Here is a 20,575-nt window from a genome sequence, read left to right on the forward strand (position 1 = left end):
CCTGCTGTCCTCCCCAGTCATTGTGCAAAGCTGTCTCCATCACACAGCCAGGGACAGCCTGCAGTCCCCGAGCTCTGCTCTACCAGGGTCAGGAGCGGTGCAGGGGGGCGTGGGCCGGGCACGCACATTGCCTCACACCAAGCTACCTAGTAAATAAAGCCAGTTCCTTAATTATCCTACTTGTTTGGAATGGCAAAGGCCCGGTCATTAATCATCCTGCCCTACATAAATATAAATAGCCCCAGCTTTGTTCAGCTCCAGACTTACCAGCTGGACGTTTGTTTGCCAGGCTGGTCCCATCTCCCATGTCAAGCCTCGGGGGCTCAGCTGGTCACCCCAGGTCCTTGCCCTACACTTTGTCCCCGAGGGGGACTGTGTGTCACCCCCTGGGGCTCTGTGCTAGCACTGTCCTGCCCAGCTGGTGACATGCCCAGCTCCTTGCCAACATGTGAGCAGGCTTCGGGCAGGAGATTTGCCCACCAGATCCCAAGGAGCCGAGACAGGCGTTGACCGGGCAGCGGGGTTTTGCTTTATCGGAGCTTTGCAGCTTCCCAGAGCCTGCACTTGGACGCAAAACCGGGTCCAACCCTTTGCCGGAGGTGACCTTCCCCTCCAGAACGGGGTTATCAGTGTGTTTGGTAACCTGTTTTTCCCCTCCGGGACGGGGTTATCAGTGTGTTTGGTAACCTGTTTTGTCCCTCCGCCTGCCCGGGAGCACCCCGCCCGCCCCGGGCTGGCTGTCCCGGGTGCCCCCCAGCATCCCCGCGGCGGGTATCCGAGCGCCTCCCCGCTGCCCTCTCCTGGCCCCTGCCGAGGCTGCAGAGCTCCCGAGCCTGGAGCCTCGGCGCAAAGCCCTGCGAGATGAGCTAATACACACGGAGGTAAAGCCATCGCCTCGCATAGCCCTTCAAAACTCAAGAGGAAGAGCCATCCTTCAGCAGCACAGAACACAGCCATTTAAAAACACATTTAAACCTCCTCGGGCACCCGACTGTTTCCCTTTCTCATATAATCCCAGTAATAAACATATAAACAGTGATGGGATTCTCCCCGTGCCATCCCACAGACATAGGAAGGCAGTTCTCCCTCCTACGGTCTCAGCCTTATCTTTTCCCACAGCAAGACAGGGATCAGCACTTAGCTGCCAGTTACTCCTCAGCTAAAACACTAATACTTCTCAAAAATACTCTTTGGTATGAAATTTTAGCCATGCCTTTTGCAAAGGTCTTCCTTTCATCATGAAGTTTGTGACCCAACGGTCATGTATGGAGCCCTGGGTACCCACCGGCTCCTTGCAACATGGTTGGCAAGAGGGACCCGAGAAAAGCAGGGCTGCTGCCTTCAGCTCATCCCGAGGAGTTCTGCACTGCGTCTGGGAATTTTAGGACTCCAGCTACCAATGAAAGCTGAGAACCACTCTTCTACCCACTCTGAAAAATGATTTAGATCTCCATAGGCACCTGGCGCTTTTTCATTTTATTCTTGCAAGAGCTTAATTACCCAAGTGATTCTAGTAACTGTTAACACTGAAGATTACAAGAATAAAATATTGCATTGCAATCACCTTGCTCTGTGAAGTTAAGCATCCGCTTACAGGATTTACAGGAGCAGGGCCTCTGTGCAGGAGGAGTTTGTCATCGCACATCCACAGGCTCTGACTGATTCCAGCTTAGCCCCACAGCTGTGACTGAGAGCAGCCGGGGACAGCAGCCATAAATGCTCAGCCTCTGCAATAACTCACAGCATCTCCCCATGACAATGCCACTTTGCTATACCAAAATGCTGGAAAAAGTGCTGGTGCCCCATGCCACAACCACGCCTGGGCTCCTGCCCTGGGAGGTTCACCCATGGATTTGGGGTGAACCTCCCATCTCACCCGGCCTCCCTCCTGCTCCACTGTTCCTTGAGCCAGGCAGAACCTCTGGAAAAAGCCCTTCTCCGTCATCTTAGGCACACAGAGCTCCTGCACTGGGAGAAAGGAAACCCAGGAGATTTCTTGATGCCTCGGGTTTGATTTTGGCTGCCTGCACACGCATTAACAACCTCAACTGTGAGTGTGGGCTGAGATGCCCCTCGGATCACCGCTGTTTGTTCAGCCACCCCAAAGCTGCATGAGCTGGAGATAATCCAGAGGAAAAAAGGCTTTGCAAATAATACCAATAGTGCAAATACCACCAGGCTGAGCTCGAGTCAGGAGTCCAAATCCTTGAGACTGATTAACACATCCCACCTCAAGCTTTTTGCCTTAAACTCCACTTTTAAGTTCATAATTGTTGAAATATTCCTCCTCATTGAGACCTGCTCCTGCCTGCTTGCTCTGAATCTCCCAGGCCTCACTCCCCTTAGATATGCTCTCCCATCTGAAGAGGTCCCTTCTGCTCAACTCCATCTGTGCTGAGAAATTAATTTACCACATGCATCTGCTAAACCAATCGATGGCAATATCTAGTATGACATGCGGTGGTCAAGGTGGAAACGTAGAGATATGAGAACAAGTTATCCTGTGCTTTGAAAAGCACCAGGATACACGTTTGTGGCTCTGAAAGCAGTGCGCTGTACACCAACCTGCTTCAGCCCCCAAAAGCATGGATGTTCCCCATGAGCTGAGTTGTTAGTGAAGGATCTGGCTGGTGAAAATACCCTGGATGTGGATTTAGGGTCATCTCTTGTTTAGGATCTTCTTTGTGCATGTGCTAAAGCTCCACCAGTCATCTCTCCTGGCTTTTGCTGGGTGTTTAAATGCAAGCACCCCTCTGCTTGATAAAATGGGCGCTGGTACCTCGGCCTCTCCAGCTCACAGTCCACAGCGTTGGGTCTCAGAGGGACACTGCTTCCCCCCCATCACCCCCTTGGGGATGGGTATCTCTGGCAGAGGGGGAGAGAGACTGGGAGGCTCACCCGTTCTCCTATGACATTCAGTTTGGTTTTGGTAGAAAGCCCCAGTTCAGGTCACGGCACAGCAAGGATGGCAGCCTGCCACTGCTGCTTGGTGTGCCCATGTCCACAGCAAACTTCAGGGGAGTTACTCTGAGAAGAGTGATGTCACCCCGAAGGAGGAAATGTGTCCTTGTCATGCCACTGTCAGTGGAGCATACGCTCCATCCGCACAGAGCAGCCACGAGCTGGAACAGCAGATACAACAGCACCAACTCATGCAGATGGCTTGCTCCCTACCAGCGCTTGCATGACACCATGCTGAACAATATCCTCCCCAAAACATGGAGATATGCAACAGGAGGGTCCACACCTGCAAAGACTCAGCACATGCTGACCCCTACTCCCCCGCACCACCACCACAAGTAAGGTCACTTCAACAAATGCATGGCTGCAACCCTCATGTTGCAATCTGAATACCGTAATTATTTTCCCAAGAATGAAAGGGGAGGTAAACAAGCAAATGGGAAGAGTAAGTTTGCCCAGAAAGCTTCTGAGATGTCAAAATTCAAGCCAGAGATCTACAGGCAGTTGCAGGCATTTCCAGAAGATTATATGTGTTTTCCAAAGCCCTCTTCCAGCCACACCACCAGCAGGTCCCTTGACCTGGGAGCTGGCTTCATTCAAGAGTGAGTGTGCTTAGACAGCGTTTCTCTCAAGGAGGAAAACAAAGAGGAAACTCATGGGAGTGCTCTATGAAGGTATCCATAAATGCTTCCTCCGTTCTCCTTTCACCAGCTCATACGCTTCTCACCAGCAGAGGAATCTGTATGCAAAACGCCCTCCTGTTTAAATGTGGATGCAGCCAACCTTACAGGGAATTAGGCAGCATAATAAATGGGTTTATACCTTAAAAAAAATGCTGTGGAACAAGGAACTGCACTGACAGCCCAAAGGCCACCCTCATGCCCTGAAGGTGAACAAACCAGAAAGACCCAAGTGTGACACCAGCCTGATTTTATAACAATTTATGTCAGAATAATTAATTTGGATTTTTACCAAATTCATTATTGGTAGTAAGCAGGTAATCCAGCAGAGCCCTGGTGCAGCACAGTATTCTGCAGAGTCTCCCAGCAACTTGGCTTCCAGCTCTTGCAGTCAAAAAGATGACAAGAGGGGTTTGCAGGTACTTCTGCAACAGGCATCACCTGGCTGGGCCAGTGTGATGTTTTCAGCACCCAGCTTAGCCCCATCCAATGACATTAAAGTGCCTCTGAGCTGGTACACCCCTAATGTGGGGCTAGTAATCTCGGTTAGGGCAAGCAGAGGTGCAGTGGGGCAGGACAGGTCAACTCTGAACCTTGTGACTCCGTGTTTACTCCCTGCTTGTTCCTTGCTGAACTAGCCTGAAGAGGCCAACTTTCCCAGGTGGATATATCACCCTGGAGATATGCTCTGAGACCATGAGCTGGTCTATTAAGAGCTACTGAAGAGCATCAGCAACTTCTGGCTACTGCTGCTCCATGTCCGATGCAGGACAGCGTGTAAACTAGTTTCTTTTAGCCAAGCTCCAAAGTTAAGCACATGCTTAAGTAGTTTTCTTGCATAAAGATGCATTCACAAATCAGACTGTTAGTCTAGATTAATGCCGGCCAGCTACAGATGAACTTCTCTGAGTCATTCCCCAGAGACATCAGGTCCCCTAAAATAGCAACAACAACAGAATCCATAGAAAGGCTTGAATATTTCGACTGAAAGCTATGATCACAACACTTTACATAAGTGTGGTGAACACGCCACCCTCCCCAGACTGAAATAGGGATTTGCTTCAGGGCAGGGTACTTTCGCATTTCAGTCTCACACGCTGGGAAGCGCAGCCCTGCCGATGCTGCTGACATTGCCTGATGCAATACAGCAACAAACTGCATTGGGTTTTTTTTTTCTTTCCTTGCAATTTTAATACAGTGAAGCTTGAGGAAAAGTCCAGGGATACTGGAATCAATTGATGTCAGAAAAGCAGTGGCAACAGCTGGCACTTCAGAGGTTTGCATGGGGAAAGGCAACAAACCCCACTCAACACCACGGAGGCTGCCTGTAGACCAGCAGCAGCCTTGAGACAAGCAGGGGAAAACTTGAACACAAAGAATTACATGGGCCATTTTCCCAGAGGTCCGATGCAGGTTGGAATATAGGCATTCTCCTCCATGTCCCTTGCCCTGTGATGCGGACGAAGACAGAGAAGGGCAAATGCCTTGGATCAACAGCACAGGAGTTGGAAGAATCATGAGGAAGCAGCCTGGCACGTGCCATCGTGCTGAATTGGGGTCCTGCCACCTCTCTGTAGGGAAAAGAAGGGGCAGGTGAAGATTGTCAGGACCTTGAGGGCACCAACAGGCTTTAACTGCCCCAATCAGCCTTGCCTGGGACCTCCACCAATTGCTCCAGGATCTCCATTTAAGCTGAGGTCTGGGCAACCACTTTTTTTTCTGAGCTGTCCTGTAGATGCATCTGCTCCTAAGCTCTCCCAGATTGATCTTGGACTAAACTTGGTGCCTTGCTTTTGCCTGGTGACACCTGGACTGTTGATGGGCTCCACTGCTGGCACCACCATGCTCTGCTTGCCTGGCTGTGGGGCTGCACCCAGTTGGTAAGGTTGTTGCCTGGCCCATGTTGTGCCCATCCTAGGTCCTGGTTCACCTTCACTTAGCTGGATGGGTGGTCTTTGCTGCTCCACAGGGTTGTGGAAGAAGGATGCAGCAGTGTGTAGGTATTAAGCTAATGGCAATACTAGCTAGTCTGACCCCATTGCCGATGGAGACCAGCCCCCCCATCTATGCGTGATCCTTAGCCCCCTCCCTGCCTTCCCCTACTTGAGATCCCCTATTCATTTTCACTAATATCATGAAATTCCCACAATCCCATTTAGACCCAAACCTAACTGTGATTCCCCTCCTTCTGCCCGGCATCTCCATGACTTTTCCACCTCCATGACACACCCAAAACCTTCACTGGTACCTCACAGGCTTCCTCACCCTGGTGAGGCCCTTTTTCTGTTCCTCTGAAACCTTCCTTCCCAGCTGCACTGAAACTCCCCCATGTCCTCCCAGCTCTTCTCTTTTCACCATCAGTCCCCAGCTTTGTGCTGGTGCTTTTGTAACCTTTGACAGCAAGTTCCTTCAGGGTTTTTCTGCAAAATGCTTTCTTCCTCTTGCCCCTGGCTTTCCCTGTTCTGCTCACCTGAGGGACAATCCCTTAAATTCCCCACCAGACCTTTCCATGGTTGTGTCCTGCTCACATAAAGTGGTTTTTCATATTGAGCTAGTGTGATGGGGCCATCTCCCTTGTCGTGCTTTTTCCCATGGCATTTGTTTAATTTCCTGCTTGCTCCCTATGCCTGTGGCTTGTCTCCCAGCACTCCTGATAGCTTGGAGTTTTCTGGTGACTTCACTGCTTGCTCGGGAGGGCTGGGACAAGGGGGTTTTTAATAATTTGATGGAGTTAGGCTGGCAATTAGATGGGTAAGACCTGGGATTAAGGGTCCTTATTTGACTTGGGGGTTGCCAAGGAATGCAGAGCTGGGAGGGAGGAGGCAAAATAAAGAGCTCATTTGAGGTTGAGGGTTTACTGCAAAAGACAAACCCTGCGTGGAGAGCATCTCTGCAACACTTCAGGGTGAGGGTCCACAATGGGACAAAGCCCTTTTTTGTACAACCCAACCAGTATTTCACCTGCCACCTATATAATATCCCTGGAAACCTGTGCGAGGACCAATTTACATCCAGCATTATTCATGAAAATGCATGGTACCAACAAAAGATGCCAAAACCCAAGGTGGATCCAAAGCGCGTGTATCTTCAGTCACACAGCTGGAAAGTGGTGCAGGTGAAATACGGGTTTTACATCATTAGCCTTCTCCTCAAACCCCTTATCAGGCTGCTGAGAATCCCCAGGGGTCTTGGGGGTAGGGAGGATGGTGGATGAGCTCTAAATTTTGAGGGCTGGAAAAGAAATAACCCTCGATAGGCAGCTTGGGGCTTTTGTGCATTTATTTAAAACTAACGAGGTGCTTGCTTTGGTAAAGGCAGCCCCGGCGGCTTTGGGGGGAGGGGGCCTCCGCCGCCTGACAGGGCTGTGAAGGCCCTTGTGGCCTGATCGCAGCGGGCAGCCGCGATGGAGGCGGACCCGGCAGCCCAGGCCTGGCTCGGCCCGGCCCCGCCGGGCCGAGCTGCCATTTCGCGGGCGTCCCTCCCGCGGCGGGCGGCACCGCCCCTCCCCTCAGGCTGTGGGGCGTGACATGGCGGCGGGACAGGCGCTACTGCTGCTGCTGCTGGCGGCGGCGGCGCTGGAGCGGGCAGCCGCCGTGTGGCCGCAGCCCCAGGTCGAGCGCTCCCCGCCGGGGGACGGCCGCTGCCTGCTGTCTCCCCGTCGCTTCCGCTTTGCCTACGCCACCGGCTCCGCTGTGGGGCCAGGCTGCGCCGTGCTGGAGGCAGCTTTCCAGCGGTACTGGGCTCTGCTCTTCGCCGCCGCCCGCCCGATCGGTGAGGCGGGGCGGGGTCTGCCGGCGGGGCGGGGGGCTCTTGCGGCCTCCACACGCGGGGACGAGGGGCCGCTGGAAGGGTGGTTGACTCTTTCCCGTGTGGCTTTGTTCTTAAAAAAAACCCACAAAACGAAACCCTTGTTTATTTTTGGGGTCAAACCACGGGTTTTGTGTGGCGATCTGCTTTTTAACCCCCTTATTTTCTCAGTTCAGCAGGGGCTGGTGGCGCAGCGACAGCTTGAATTGAGTCTCGTAGCAAAGGGCAGCATTGCGTTTGTATGTGGAGGGCAATGCCTGCGGCATGCACATTTTAAAATAAAATCTAATCCTGTTTGGCACAGTGAGCACTAGTTGTCTTGCATTTCTTTCAAGGAGTTAGGTTCTTGCTATCAAGAGTTTACTCTTTCTGTCTCATTTTTTATCTCCTCCAGATCGTGTTTCAGCTACCCAGCGCTTCATTTTGCTTCCTTTTCTTGCGACTGCAGGGAGAGCTGCTGCCAGTGTTGCAATCGCTCCAGCTTCAGTGCTTTTCACAAGTCTTGGCTCTTCCTGTTTCTAGCAGCTCTTGGTGTCCACTTTGAAGCTTTATCTTGAGGAAGGGCTCTTGCTGCTTCATGTGTGTTTCTAGCAAGTAGATACTCATGCCATGGGGCTCTTTCTGCCCTTTTTTATGAGGTGAGCTGCTAAGCATCCTGAGGTAGCGTGGCTTTTCTGGCAAAGAGGGGTAGTAGTTCTTGGATTCACCCTGAAATTGTAGGGTAAGATGAGAAAAGGCAAAAGCTTTGAGACCCCAGGATTGATTTGGGATAGGTCATAACGGTTTCTTGCACCCGGATTTCTTTGTGATAGCACCCATTGCATGTCTGGGATGAAATGCAGGAAATTCCCTGGCTGCATTCGCAGAGGCAAATACAGGCTGGGGAGCCGGCATGCATGGATGCTCAGTGTCTGCGTGGGTCTGCGGCAGCCTGAAGCACTATATCTGGGAAATATGAAATGCTTCATTCATCAAGAAGAGCTAGTAACTCTGCTTCTGAGTGTTTTAAATGTTGGCGTGAACTCGCTCGCTGCTGATCAAAGTGGAGAAGGGTAACGGCATTGGAAGCTGCTCTGCTTCGTCTTAAACACATTGTGCTTTGAAAAAGGCAAGTTTGAAACACTGAGAACAGTTTGGCTTATTTTATTTCTTCAGCTCTTCTAAGTAGCAATAGAAATAAATATTGACTCGGGAGCTGAGAATACTCCTCTTGTTTCTTTTTTACCGCTAGGAACTAAAGTTAAACGGCTGATATAATTATTCACATTTTCCTGTTCCTGTCAGAGGGGAAATGCGACTGTCAAATTACTTGGAGTAACTTATTGCGATCACGAGATTGAGCTCTGTGTGTGTACTCATCGCTTTCCATACACCCTGCTTTGTGACACTCAAACTACAGGCTTAATTTTAGGGCTTTTTTCCGTCTTTGCCTTCCTTCTTTTTTTTTCCACATGGGTGGTTAGTAATAACAGGCAATGGAACCTTGTATGGAAGAAAATAGTTTATATTAATAGAGAAAATAAGACAGAAACCGTTTTCTGTCTGTTTTAGAAAGCTGCTATGTCAATTTAACAAGCAAGCAAGATTATGTCCAAGCTCTGCATTCATGCTGGGCTTCAAGCATGAAAACAGAGACCAGTTCAAGTTAGGAGGGGCATAAGGGGGTCTTTGGTCAAGACCTGGCTCAAAACAGAGCCAAGCCTGGAGTTGGAGACAACTTTGCAGTTGGGTCAGGCTTCCGTGTCCCGCTGAAATTGTGGTATTTCCCACATGGAGAACTGAGCCCTTTCTGCAATGTTTGACCACCATCAAGGTGAAGAATATTTATCTTTCGCTTATCTCTAATTGGGATTTCTTGTTTCTTGTCATTGAGCTGGGCAGCTCCGAATTGAGTCTGGGAGAGACCCAGGATCCTGCATGGAGCTCAAGCCAGAACCTCCCATACCTGTTGTTTTATTGCTGCCATCCTGCCACGATCATTGCGTTAGCATCCTTGTCTTCCAGTCCATGACCGTAATTAACTCAGCTTGCACCTTCACAGTGCTCTTTTGAACCATGAACTTCAGCCTTTGTGGTTGATGGGTCACTGATCCCTGCTGCACCCATCTGCATTGCCTTCTAGGTGTGATAGTGGTGGTGCCTGCCTGCTCCTTGACCAAGGAGGCCACATTTGGGTTTGGCGACATCTCCCTGGGCAGGTTTAAACGTGGTGCGTGGTGGTGGGACCAATTCTGTTGAGGCTTTGCAACAGAATGAGTATTTCCCATGTCCCCTGTCTTGAGAGTGGCTGTCCCTGGGGAGCTGCTGTCTTGCCGTGCAGAGGGAGCAGGGCCTGCTGTGCCAGCATGCCAGCTCACACATCTGCTAGGTTGCCTTGGCTACAGACTTGCCTGCAACCGAGAGAAAAGCTCAAAATTGAAGACTATCTTCAAGCTGTTTCTCTTCTCTCCACGGAGGTTTTGCCATTCCTTCATGGAGAAATTTGGGGTTTCTGGCTCCTGCAAGCTTTGGAGCATGGGCTGTCTGCATTTCACGCAAATGCTGGCGGTGCCATGGTCTTTCTGAAGTCTGCTTGGTGCCTGGCTTGTGACCAGCCTTACTCAAAGCCAAGCTTTTAATTTTTCAGTGACCATATTGAGCTGTTCCTGGGAATGCTGTGGGGGTGTAGGCATGCACCTTGGCTGTGATTAGCAGGGTCCCACCCAGCTAACCCACGCTCCTCCTGGCCAGAGACTGCTGTGAGTAAACCCATGCATCTCAGCGAAGGCTGAACACCACCCTTTGGAGTTGGGGGAGTGACTCCTGTGAGGACTTGGTGCTGTGCGTCCTTGGAAGTGGTCCTTCAGATAGAGAAGCGTGGCCAGAGTTCCTGTTTGGGGTCTGAATGTGGCTGGGTTTATTTTTCCAGCAGCTGTGTGTGGGACCTGCTCTGCAGAAGGTGAAGTCAGTCAGGAGCCTTTCTGTGCTGGGCGAGACCTTTCGGTGGCCTCTAACTCAGCCCAACTCTGCAGTATGCTTGGATTCGTTCTCCAGCCTTCTTTACAGGGTTTCTTTGCCCTTTGTGAGAAGTGGGTAGGGTAGCAGAGCTCTTGGGTTTGTGCTTTTTTTCCACTGCTGGGACAGTTTGGAAACATGAAGCTCTTCATCCCCCCTGGAGAAGATTTAAGTAGTGGTGGCTGTTGCTTAGAGCAGGGAATGGTGTCCAGGAAACCTTGGGGGCTGCTGCTAGACCATACTGTGATGTCTCTCCTCTTTTGTGTGCTCCTTTAAGCTTCCACTGCGAAGCCTTCCCTGGGAGCTTCCTCACCAGCAGACCTTCTCCGAGCTGAAGGCTGGGATCAGCTCATGTGCTCCTGGTTGCCTGTGTTGAAAGAAGCCCCTGCTAAACACCCCTGTGCCTGCTCTGGGGTGAAGGAGGGGGTGCCCCTTTCTGCCACGTGTGTTAAAAGTCCACATACTCCTGCACCTCTGTCGCAAGCTGGGCTGGGGGCATGGCGGTGGGCTGGAAGCAGGGAAAAGAGCCAGGATGGGGATGACATCCATGGTCTGTGTCCTTTGCAGAGAAAGAGCAACCCTGGGGGACGCCCTGCACTCAGCTCCTTGTCTTTGTTGCTACGCCAGGCTGTGATGGGTTTCCCAGCCTGGACTCCAAGGAAAGCTGTGAGTATCGGGGTTGGGAGCAGGATGGGTTTCCCAGCCTGGACTCCAAGGAAAGCTGTGGGTATCGGGGTTGGGAGTGGGAGGGAGTGACTGGAGCAGGAGTGTGGCTGTTTCTGTGCCCGTCAGTTGGAAATGGTACTGGGCAGCACTTGCCCCCAATTTTAGGGAGGCAGCATCCTCACTGTATTATTGAGAAACAGGGGCAGGGAGGGAGCGACTTAACTGAGGATGCTGATAAAGCAGTGGGAGAGGTTTAAAACAAAAAAACAAATTCAGAAGTTGTTTCTCTGGGATCCCAGGGTGCAGTCCTGTATCAAAACCTCTGCCTGGTGCTGCTGCAACCCTGTAGCTGGGGCTGTCATGGCCCGTAGCAGCATGTGATGGAGTGTGGGACCTGATGCCAGTGCTGACCCCTCTGATGCTGTGTTTCAGATAAGCTGTCTGTCTCGGAAGGCTCCTTGCTGCTCTCTGCGGATGCTGTCTGGGGAGCTCTCAGAGGTGAGGTGTGCTTTCTGTCAGGCATTCCCGCTCTCCCTGCCCCAGGCCTTTGGGGATGTCTCTGTGCCTCTCCCTTTCCATAGACTTATTTGTTAATTGAGCTCTGTTCCTTTGGGGGAGTCTGTGCTGAGAAAGTGACTGTGTGTGGCTTTCCTGCAGGCCTGGAAACGTTCAGCCAGCTCGTTGGGAGAGACGAGAATGGCACGGTGAGTCCTGGCCTCATCTCCTGGGGACAGTCAGCTTTCCATAATGCTCCTGCCTCCGTGGGGACAGGCTGAGGATTGCTGTGATGAGGGGGGTACCAGCAGTGCAGCACAGCCTTGCCAAGGGCCAAGTAGAGATTCATGAATCCAGCCGGATCCCTGCCTTCTGAGCAGGAAAGCATTGCAGCTCTTTCTGGCTAGCTTGCACTCTGGGCAGTGAGGGTACCCCTCCTCGTCCCACCAGTCCTGGGGACAAAAGTGACCCTGATTGTCTCCTGCAAATGGCTGTGTTGCCTGGAGCCCTGCTCACTTCTTCCTCGTGTTCTCTGCATGCAGTACTACATCAACAAGACAGAAATCATGGACTTTCCCCGCTTCCCTCACCGGGGACTGTTGCTGGACACCTCTCGTCACTACCTGCCTCTGAGAACCATCCTGGAAACTCTGGTAGGATGCCTGTGCTGGGAGATGAAGTGGTTTAGTTGGGTGTCCCTTCCTCTGTGACAGCTGAGGGCTCATTGAGTGGCCTGGAGGGCTTTTCAGTTTTTCTGTGTTGCTTCTTTCCAAAGATCCTAGGGGCTGTCTAATGTGTAGGCCACTGCATCTACATCTCATCGAGGATGAGCTTGTCAAAGCTAGGCTTTTTGAACAAAACCAGCTGGCTTGTCCCTAGATGAAGTAGCAGGCTGGGGTGGGATGGCAGCGTGACCTCAATTCTTAATATACAGATGTGCATCATGGAAAAATGCTTCCGTGCTGTAGGTCCTTCCCAGTGCCCATGGCTGTGTGTGCTGCCGGTGTAACTCACAGCTGCCTCATTTGGGTGATTTCTCAGCTCCCTTTGTAAATAGGATAAGGAAGAAAACCCTGAGGTATCTTGGATTCCTGCAATCCAGATTACTTTCCGAGGCTGGGTTGTTTCTGAGGCAAGGGAAAACACTGACCTCTTCCCAGCCACATTGGACGAAGATGGGTGGTGGTTCTGTGTTCATCCCAAGCAAATTAAATTTCCAGGTCTCCACCATTGGCTCAGTTACAGGGAGAACATGGATTTTATTGTGAGGAGAAGTACTGCTGGCCCTCTGCAACAGTTTGTGGTGCTGGTGTGTTTGAAGAGAGGTGTCTGAATCCCTCTTGGATCCTGGGGAGTGTTTAGGGACTCTGTCTTGTCCTTTTGGACCACAGGGATCTTGTCCCCTTTCTGTGGCAAGCTGGCTGACCTTTCAGAAGGGACAGGGCATGTTCATCTTTTTTCCTGTTCCTTCCCAGGACGTCATGGCTTACAACAAGTTCAATGTGTTTCACTGGCACATTGTGGATGACCCATCTTTCCCCTATGAGAGCCTGACCTTCCCAGAGCTCAGCAAGCAGGTAAGCCGCCCTGATCACGGTGTAGCACCCAGCCCAGGGCAAGCAGATTCCTCCCTCGGCACCTGAGCAAGGCGCTGAGATTTTCCGTGTTCCCCCAGGGAGCCTTCAATGCAATGACCCATGTGTACACAGCCAGTGATGTGCAGATGGTGATCGAGTACGCCCGGCTGCGTGGCATCAGAGTCATTGCAGAGTTCGACACTCCTGGGCACACCCTCTCCTGGGGTCCAGGTGAGGAGCAGACCCTCCCTGCTGCTGCTGTGAGGAGAGTTGTAGTTGTACTGGGGGGAGGAAGGTGGTCTGCAACCTGGATCCCAAAAGCCGGGTGTGGGCAGCCATGCCCACAGGCTGGCTTTGAGGAGGAGCAAACCAAAGTCTGGGGAAGTAGGACCCAATGGTCCAACTTCTAGAACAGTATCCAAAGGGAAAGCGTTTCCACCTCTTCTTAGGTCCAAGCTGGCTGATTTTTTTGGGGAACATCTGCTCTGCCAAAACCAGCATCATGGCCATTGTGAGGATCTTGGGTTTAACTGTGGGTGCAGCGACCAAGCTTCCTCACTCTGCTCAGCTGTGCCACAGTCCTGACACACTGCTCCCTGCTCCAAGGACTGGAAGTGCCTCCTCTTCCATGTCTGGAAGTGCGAGAAGCTCCAGGAAAACATTGCCTTGTCTTGCTCTCTCCTTCCCCTGCCTCCAAATGCCTTGTCCTGCACTGGAGTACAACCTGTGCATGTGGTTACAGCCAAAACTGTGGCTGCCCCCATTCCTTGTCTGCAGCAGGGGTGTGGAGCTGGGAGACGGTGCTGGGGACTGCGCTGACATTATCTTTCCCCAGCAGCTCTGTGTGTGGTTTCCTGTAGGAATCTCCTGAAAAAAAGCAGTGGGGCCCACAACGAGAGATACCAAGGGGAAACCTGGGAAGGGTGGAAACTGTAGCATCCTGCAAGGATTTGGTGTGTCTGTGTCCCGTCCTCAGAGTAGCTGTTGCAGGGGGGAAAAAGAGGTGTCCAGCCTAAAAGACACGAGCCCTGCTGATCTCGCCTGGGAGTGTGTATTTGGGGCAGCAGTGGATGCGCGTGGGGGGAGCACAAGACAAGCATAGAATGCGGATCCTTCCCCATCAGGTCAGGCTTCCTGAGCCAGAAATTGCATTTCTGCTGCCGTGGTTATGCCGTGTGTGCAGTGTCTGGGTCTTCTGTCCCCTGGCAGGCACAGGGCTATGCTGAGGAGGGTCTGGGGGGTTATACGGGGCCATATGGCCATGTTTAGCCCCTTCCTCACTGTCCTGTGTTTGTTATGATGCAGGTGCTCCGGGCCTCCTGACTCCCTGCTATTTGGGCAAGGATCCTTCTGGGACCTATGGGCCCATCAACCCCATCCTTAACAGCACCTACCATTTTGTGAGCAGTTTGTTTCATGAAGTCAGCGCTGTGTTCCCAGACTTCTTTCTTCATCTCGGTGGCGATGAGGTGGACTTTACGTGCTGGTGAGTCTGACGTCAGTCTGGATGGGGACTGGGGGGAAGTATCTGGGACTGGAGTCCCAGCCCATTGCTTTTTGACCGTGATCGTTTGCAGATTTTTGGTGTCCTGCTCCCCAAGGTCTGTGTGTTGATTCCTGGGGTTTCTGCGCTCACGGTGATGCTGGCTGTGGGAAGCCACTGGTGCCAGCACAGCCACAGCTCTTGGAATACCTGGGCCAGTCTTGGGCTGATGTGGGAAGGAGTTGGCCATGTCCTCACCTTTCTCCAGAGCTCAGGGTGCAGTGCTTTTATTATCTTCTTTTTGGTACACAGGAAATCCAATCCAAAAATTCGTGCCTTCATGAAGGAGATGGGCTTTGGTGAAGATTACAAAAAATTAGAGTCATTCTACATCCAGAGGTAAGGACGGTTGCATCCTGGGCCTGCAGCTGCAGCATGTGACCAACACAAATGTCTTTTGCTGTCTCAGTGACACCAGATCTCCTTTTCGGGAGCACGCCCATTCAGGCATGTCTCCCTGACCCCAAAGAAAGTAGCCTAGCTGCATTTTACTGGGAGATTGACCACAAAAAAGCCTGGGGCTGAGGAGAAAGAAGCCCCGTAAGGGGCTGTGCTTTCTCCTTTCTCCTTCAGAAGTACTTTCACGTCCTGCTGTGGATGTTGGGAATATCAGTGCTGCTGCTTTGGCTGTATGCAACCAGCAAAGAGAGGGGCATGTAGCTGGGATGACCCAAAAGTCAGTACTCTTTCCACTCCAGGCTTCTGGACATCATCTCTTCCCTCGGCAAAGGTTATATCGTGTGGCAGGAGGTGTTTGACAACAGAGTGAAGGTGAGAGCTGCCTGCTTTCCCTAACACAGTTGCCTGCGCTGGGGTGAACAGTGCCAGCACCCCAGCCAGACACACTGGTGTGCTCTGGGGGTGCTGTGCTGGGGCTGGTGGCGGTTACTCTGTTACAGGACAGGGGTTGGTCTTGAGATGGTGCTGCCAGTGTGCTGCCCTCTTGGTGGCTTTGTCACACTGCTGTTAATGGGCTCTTTCCTTCAGCTTCTTGTATATACACCTGCAAGAGGCAGGTTTTAACCCTGCCTAGGAAACTCTGCAAATGGACTTATTCCTCCCTCTGTTGCTTCTGCAAACCAGATGGGAAGTGGCTCAAAAGTCAAACAAATGTCTGCCTCGGTTTCCCTTTGGGGGTGCTCAAAGCTGTGGATGGGTCAGGGCATTCCACTTGTGAGGGGAGGCAGTGCTCTTGTTGCTGCAGTAATCCCATACACGGGGTTCACGTGTGCTTTTCAGGTGAGGCCAGACACCATCATCCATGTGTGGAAGGAGAACTCCACGCCATACATGGAGGAGATGGCAAATGTCACCAAGGCTGGCTACCGAGCTCTGCTCTCTGCTCCCTGGTACCTCAACCACATCTCCTATGGGCAGGACTGGATGGTGGCCTACCAGGTGGAGCCCTTAAAGTTTGAAGGTGTGTTCCTTGTGTCCCCTTCCTGTATGACAGCTGACTTGTCACTCCGAGGTAGCGCCAGGGCTGAGTCTCTTGCTAATTTGTTCTTGCTGCTGGTGTGAAGGTGCTTGAGTGACCGTGTCCTTGGTTCCTGTGCTATGTCCTGTTCCCTTGATGCTGACAGAAAACAACACTGCTCTCCCCCAGCCCGGGGTTTGAAGCAGGGGCTTCCAGAAGGGCAAGCTATTGCCTCTGTAGCTGAGCCACTCACTGCTGTTACAGGTGCCTCTGTGGGCAGGGCAATAAGTCACCCTGTTATCTTACAACACCCCATCATCTGAATGCTGTGTCCTCTAGCAGGCAGCCCTGAGCAGAAGGATCGGGTGATCGGCGGAGAGGCGTGCATGTGGGGTGAATATGTGGACGTCACTAACCTGGCCCCCAGGCTGTGGTAAGAGAAGCCATGGGGAGGTTAGCTCGAGTCGCATGGGGCAGGGCGCAGGCTCGTTTCCTTAACCACTGAGCAATGTGTCCCAGACGCTGCGGGTTTGGTCTGCTTGTGGCGCTTGTCCCTGTCCCCTGGCAGTGCATCTGTGCTAGTAACAGTTTCACTGAGGCTTAAATGAGGGTTTGTAAGACTGTAACATGCTCCTGTACAACCTGCTGCTGCAGCCAGTATGTGTTTAATGCTGGTCTCTGTCCTGTCACCCTGGTATGTCCTGATCGACATGTGTCTAGGAGTGGATCTTTTGATATACAGAAGCCATGTGCCTTTGTGTGCTGAAGGACTTTGGTCGGGAAAGTGTTTGGGAGCTCAGGGCTTTGTGTGAGAAGCTTTCAAACTCCCCCCTGACCTGACTGCCTCTGTCCTTTGTTCCTCCAAGGCCAAGAGCTGGGGCCGTAGCCGAGAGACTGTGGAGTAATGCAACCGTAAGGAACCTGCAAGATGCCTATGTGCGGCTGGCCGACTTCCGCTGCAAGCTTCTCGGGTAACCATTTCTCCTTGCAGCTGGATGCTGGCTTGCAGGGACAGCACAAATGCCACCTTCTCTGGGGTTCAATCCTGGGGAGGGCAGCGAGGGTGAAGTGGGCTTTCCCTGGTGCAAAATGACCCTTCTTCTTATGGAAAGTTCCGAGCCTTTCTCCTGCCTGTGCGTGGGCAGAGCTTGCTTTGTGCAGTGCTGGAGGAGAGCCCCTGCTGCCAATGTGGCCTGGTGGCTCTGTTGAGGAGAGGGCTTCGTGGTGAGGAATGGGGACCTGTCAGCTATTGCCACCCCTCCTGCAGCACCAGCTTCCCTGGGAAACCTGCCCTTACCCCATGCTCCCACATGTGAGCAAAAAAACGAGTCTATAAGCGCAGGATGAAAACTGCTCCCTCCTTGTCACACCTGAAATGGGGCACTGATGGCCAACCTGTGCTCCTCTAACCACTCAAACCTGACCATGGGCTCTGCCTGTGCCCTCTGCGTAATGCTCTCTGCTTTCTTTCCAGGCGTGGTGTCCAGGCGCAGCCTCTCTATGTAGGATACTGTGAAAATGAATTTGGCGGGTTTTGAAGGGAGAGTCTCGCTGACCTCGGTCGCCATGCACACAGGAGAATGATCCCTCTCTCTCAAAAGTTGCTGGCTTGGCAGAGGGACCCCTTCCCACCCCCAGCTTCTGCTCGTGCTTTGTTGCAATGAACTTTTTCTTCCTTGGTGTGCACTCTTCGCCTCTTTTTCTATTTTTGTTTTTTAAAATCTATAAATAAATGACCCAAAAGACGAAAAAGGTGCCTTTTCATCGTCAGCTGGGGCTTGGGAGACTGTGCAAGGGTTTTTGTTAGCAGGAGAACGGATAGGGCTTGCTCCAGAGATGCTGGTGGAGGAGCATCTAGCTGTGCCTCATCCTGGTGGCTCTGGAGCTTGCTGGGTGCCTGCTCAGCTGGATAAACTGTGTCTAGTCTCTGCTGCTATCAGGCTATGTCCCTGTAGGGAGAAGGTGGTGAGAAGGTGTGGGCTCCCCCAGTTTTTTCACCTTGACCTCCCACCATCCACACCTGAACAAGGCACCACTTGTGCCAGGATGTTACCATGTGGTGACCTTGGTTTTGCTTCTGTGGCCTTCCATGCACCGGTGGTCAACGTTGTGGTGTTCCTGTCCTTGTCTCTGTCTCTTCTCTCTCTGCCTATGTCCAGGCAGGAGGCCTGCCTGCAAGCCGTCATCTCTGCTGCCCCAAACCCTGTCTGCTGCCACCTCTTCCTCTGGCTCCTCCTGAGAAGAAGAGATCCTGAAGCCTCTCCAAGGAGACCTCAAACCCACTGAGCTGAGCAGTGTGTGGATGTTAGAGTCACTGCTCAGCTCTTCAATCAGTGTCACCTCTTGCTTGGGATTTGGCCAACTGATCCGTCCTCCTCCTGTTCTGTTGTCCCTGGGGTGCAGAGCTCAGCTCCAGGTCTGCATCCAAGAGGTTTGGTTTGGATAGTATTTTCCTTGGAGAAGAGATGGATGGTGCTGCTCTCCCGCAGGGCTGGGACAGTTGGAGTCCTTGTCGTTGATGGTTGGGGTTGCTGTGCTGGAAACCATGTTCAGCTCGAAGTGGGGAATCCCAGGGAGAAATCCTGGCTGATGGGACTATTGTACATGTGTCTTGGTCTTAAATGAGTGAGTTCTGCTGTTATGGCTGGAAACCTTTTACTATTGAACTTTAAATTAAAAATATTGAATTAATTTTTAATTAAAAATACTCAGAAATTGTCAAGTCTTGCATTTCTTTACCCTCCTGCAAAGGGATACCCAAACACTGCTCTTCTGAAGTGATACATCTTAAGGGGGAGGGAAAGATTGTGATGCCCAGCCACCCTGGAGCAGGGAAATTGAGCCAGATTTGGGCAAAAGAGGGATATTGTTTTCCCTTACTCAGGGTGGGAGGGGAAGGGGTGCCTTCCTGTCCCGTTTCCTGGGGGAAGATGCTCCTCTGCTTCCTCCAAGTCTGCGTGGGAAACTTGTGTCTCTCTTGTTTTGGTTGTAAATACTGCCCTGGTCTTGTGTTTAAGGCTGAGCGGAGGGAGCTAGGATTGCTGATGTGCCTGCCGGTCAGTCCTGGCATGTTTGTTTATTTTAAATTGAGTAACCCTAAAGACCTAAATAATAATAGCTGCTTCCTTTTGCTGGGGTTTGATGTGTTGTCAAGTCCTAAAGAGCTCCAAAAGGCTGGTGTAATTAGTGCTCCTTCCCCACTACCAGGCCTGGCACGAGCAAACGCTGATCAGAAGCTTCACATCTCCTTGTGCTCTGACCTGAGCCCTTGCTGATGCCACCCAGTGTCCCCATGACATCTTTTGGGGCTGGCTTTGGGAAGCATTGCTCTACAGCACAAATGCCTCGGGTATTTGTGGAGCAGAAGCTTTACCTTCTGGTCCAGGCTGGTGGCCTCCAATGCTTTAGACCTGGATGTCTGCTCCGCCTCCGTGTGGCCACTTCTGCCTGGCTCTTCCCACAGCCATGCCAGGGGAAGGACAGCCAAGATACCATAGTTTGCTGATCAGATGCAGCGCTTCAGGCTCCAAGGGGGCAGCAGGCACAGAGGAAGGGGGTTAATCGCCTCCTGTTTTTAAAAGTTGTTTTTTTCCTTCTTTTTCCCCAACCTGGCGTAAATTGGTACCTTTGCTGGGTGCTTTTGTTGCTGCAGGGACACATGCTGCTGGTGGGGCTGGGGCCAAGGGGGACCCTGACCCTGGGGAGGGTGCTCTGCCCCCAGGGAGGATGCTCTGCTCCCTGGGTGCTGCTCTGTGCATGCTGCGGGCCTCTTCACCATCACATCCCAGCTCCCTGCCCTCACCCTGCCTGTCCCCCTGACTTGCCAGGCCCTGTTTCACCCATGGCTGGATGCATGAGCCTGCAGGGCCTGGGATGCTCTAGCACCGGTGGGGCTGGCATGGGGGGAACCCCCAGCCCAGCGCCTTCCACTAAAGCCTGGTATTTATGATCCAGGTTAAATATCACCCCACGGTCCCGCTTTCCGGGGGGGTCTGCACCAGCATCTCCCCAAAAACACCATCTTGGGGGTGGCTTGGTAATATTTTCACCCTTGCAAAGGCCGGTATCCCCATCAGTGGGGAGGGAGCACCCCGCTTTCCCCCACCGCGGCCTCGCCGTGCGGCCCGTTCCTTCCAGAACATCTATTTTGGTTGTATAAAACTTGACGGGGAGCAGAGGAGAACAGGCAGCGTGTGAATCACTCGGGGCCAATGGATTTAAAAATAAACCCAGGCGGCGGCGAAGAACAGCCGCTGAGCCCCCAGATTTCGGCAGGATTAAGCTCTGCGCCTCCGAAACCCACCCATGGGTCCCCACCCTGGGCAACTTCCCCTTCACTGGGTTTTATTGGGACACACTTGCATATGTTTGCACGCACATGCACATACTTGCCACCATGTGCACATGCTTGCATGCATATGGACTCATGCATATG

General features: G+C 52.3%; 1 protein-coding gene across 4 annotated transcripts; it reads left to right on the forward strand.

The window, feature by feature from the left end:
• The first annotated feature begins 7,141 nt into the window (after window positions 1–7,141).
• Window positions 7,142–18,845, forward strand: HEXA (hexosaminidase subunit alpha). Of its 4 annotated transcripts, none has more exons than XM_072871029.1 (14): window positions 7,142–7,412; window positions 11,010–11,108; window positions 11,541–11,606; window positions 11,766–11,812; window positions 12,146–12,256; window positions 13,079–13,180; window positions 13,279–13,411; window positions 14,486–14,666; window positions 14,976–15,062; window positions 15,422–15,494; window positions 15,963–16,143; window positions 16,480–16,573; window positions 17,007–17,111; window positions 18,300–18,845. In XM_072871029.1, the coding sequence occupies exons 1-14, from the start codon at window positions 7,169–7,171 to the stop codon at window positions 18,424–18,426; spliced, it is 1,650 nt and encodes a 549-aa protein (XP_072727130.1). In that variant the 5' UTR covers window positions 7,142–7,168; the 3' UTR covers window positions 18,427–18,845. The 4 variants fall into 4 exon arrangements, with proteins under 4 accessions (XP_072727130.1, XP_072727131.1, XP_072727132.1 ...); XM_072871030.1 differs by having other exon boundaries at window positions 16,483–16,573; XM_072871031.1 differs by having other exon boundaries at window positions 7,143–7,412; window positions 17,615–18,845.
• The last annotated feature ends 1,730 nt before the right edge of the window (window positions 18,846–20,575 follow it).

This window comes from Ciconia boyciana, chromosome 8, assembly GCF_034638445.1.
Source record: "Ciconia boyciana chromosome 8, ASM3463844v1, whole genome shotgun sequence".
NCBI lineage: Eukaryota > Metazoa > Chordata > Aves > Ciconiiformes > Ciconiidae > Ciconia > Ciconia boyciana.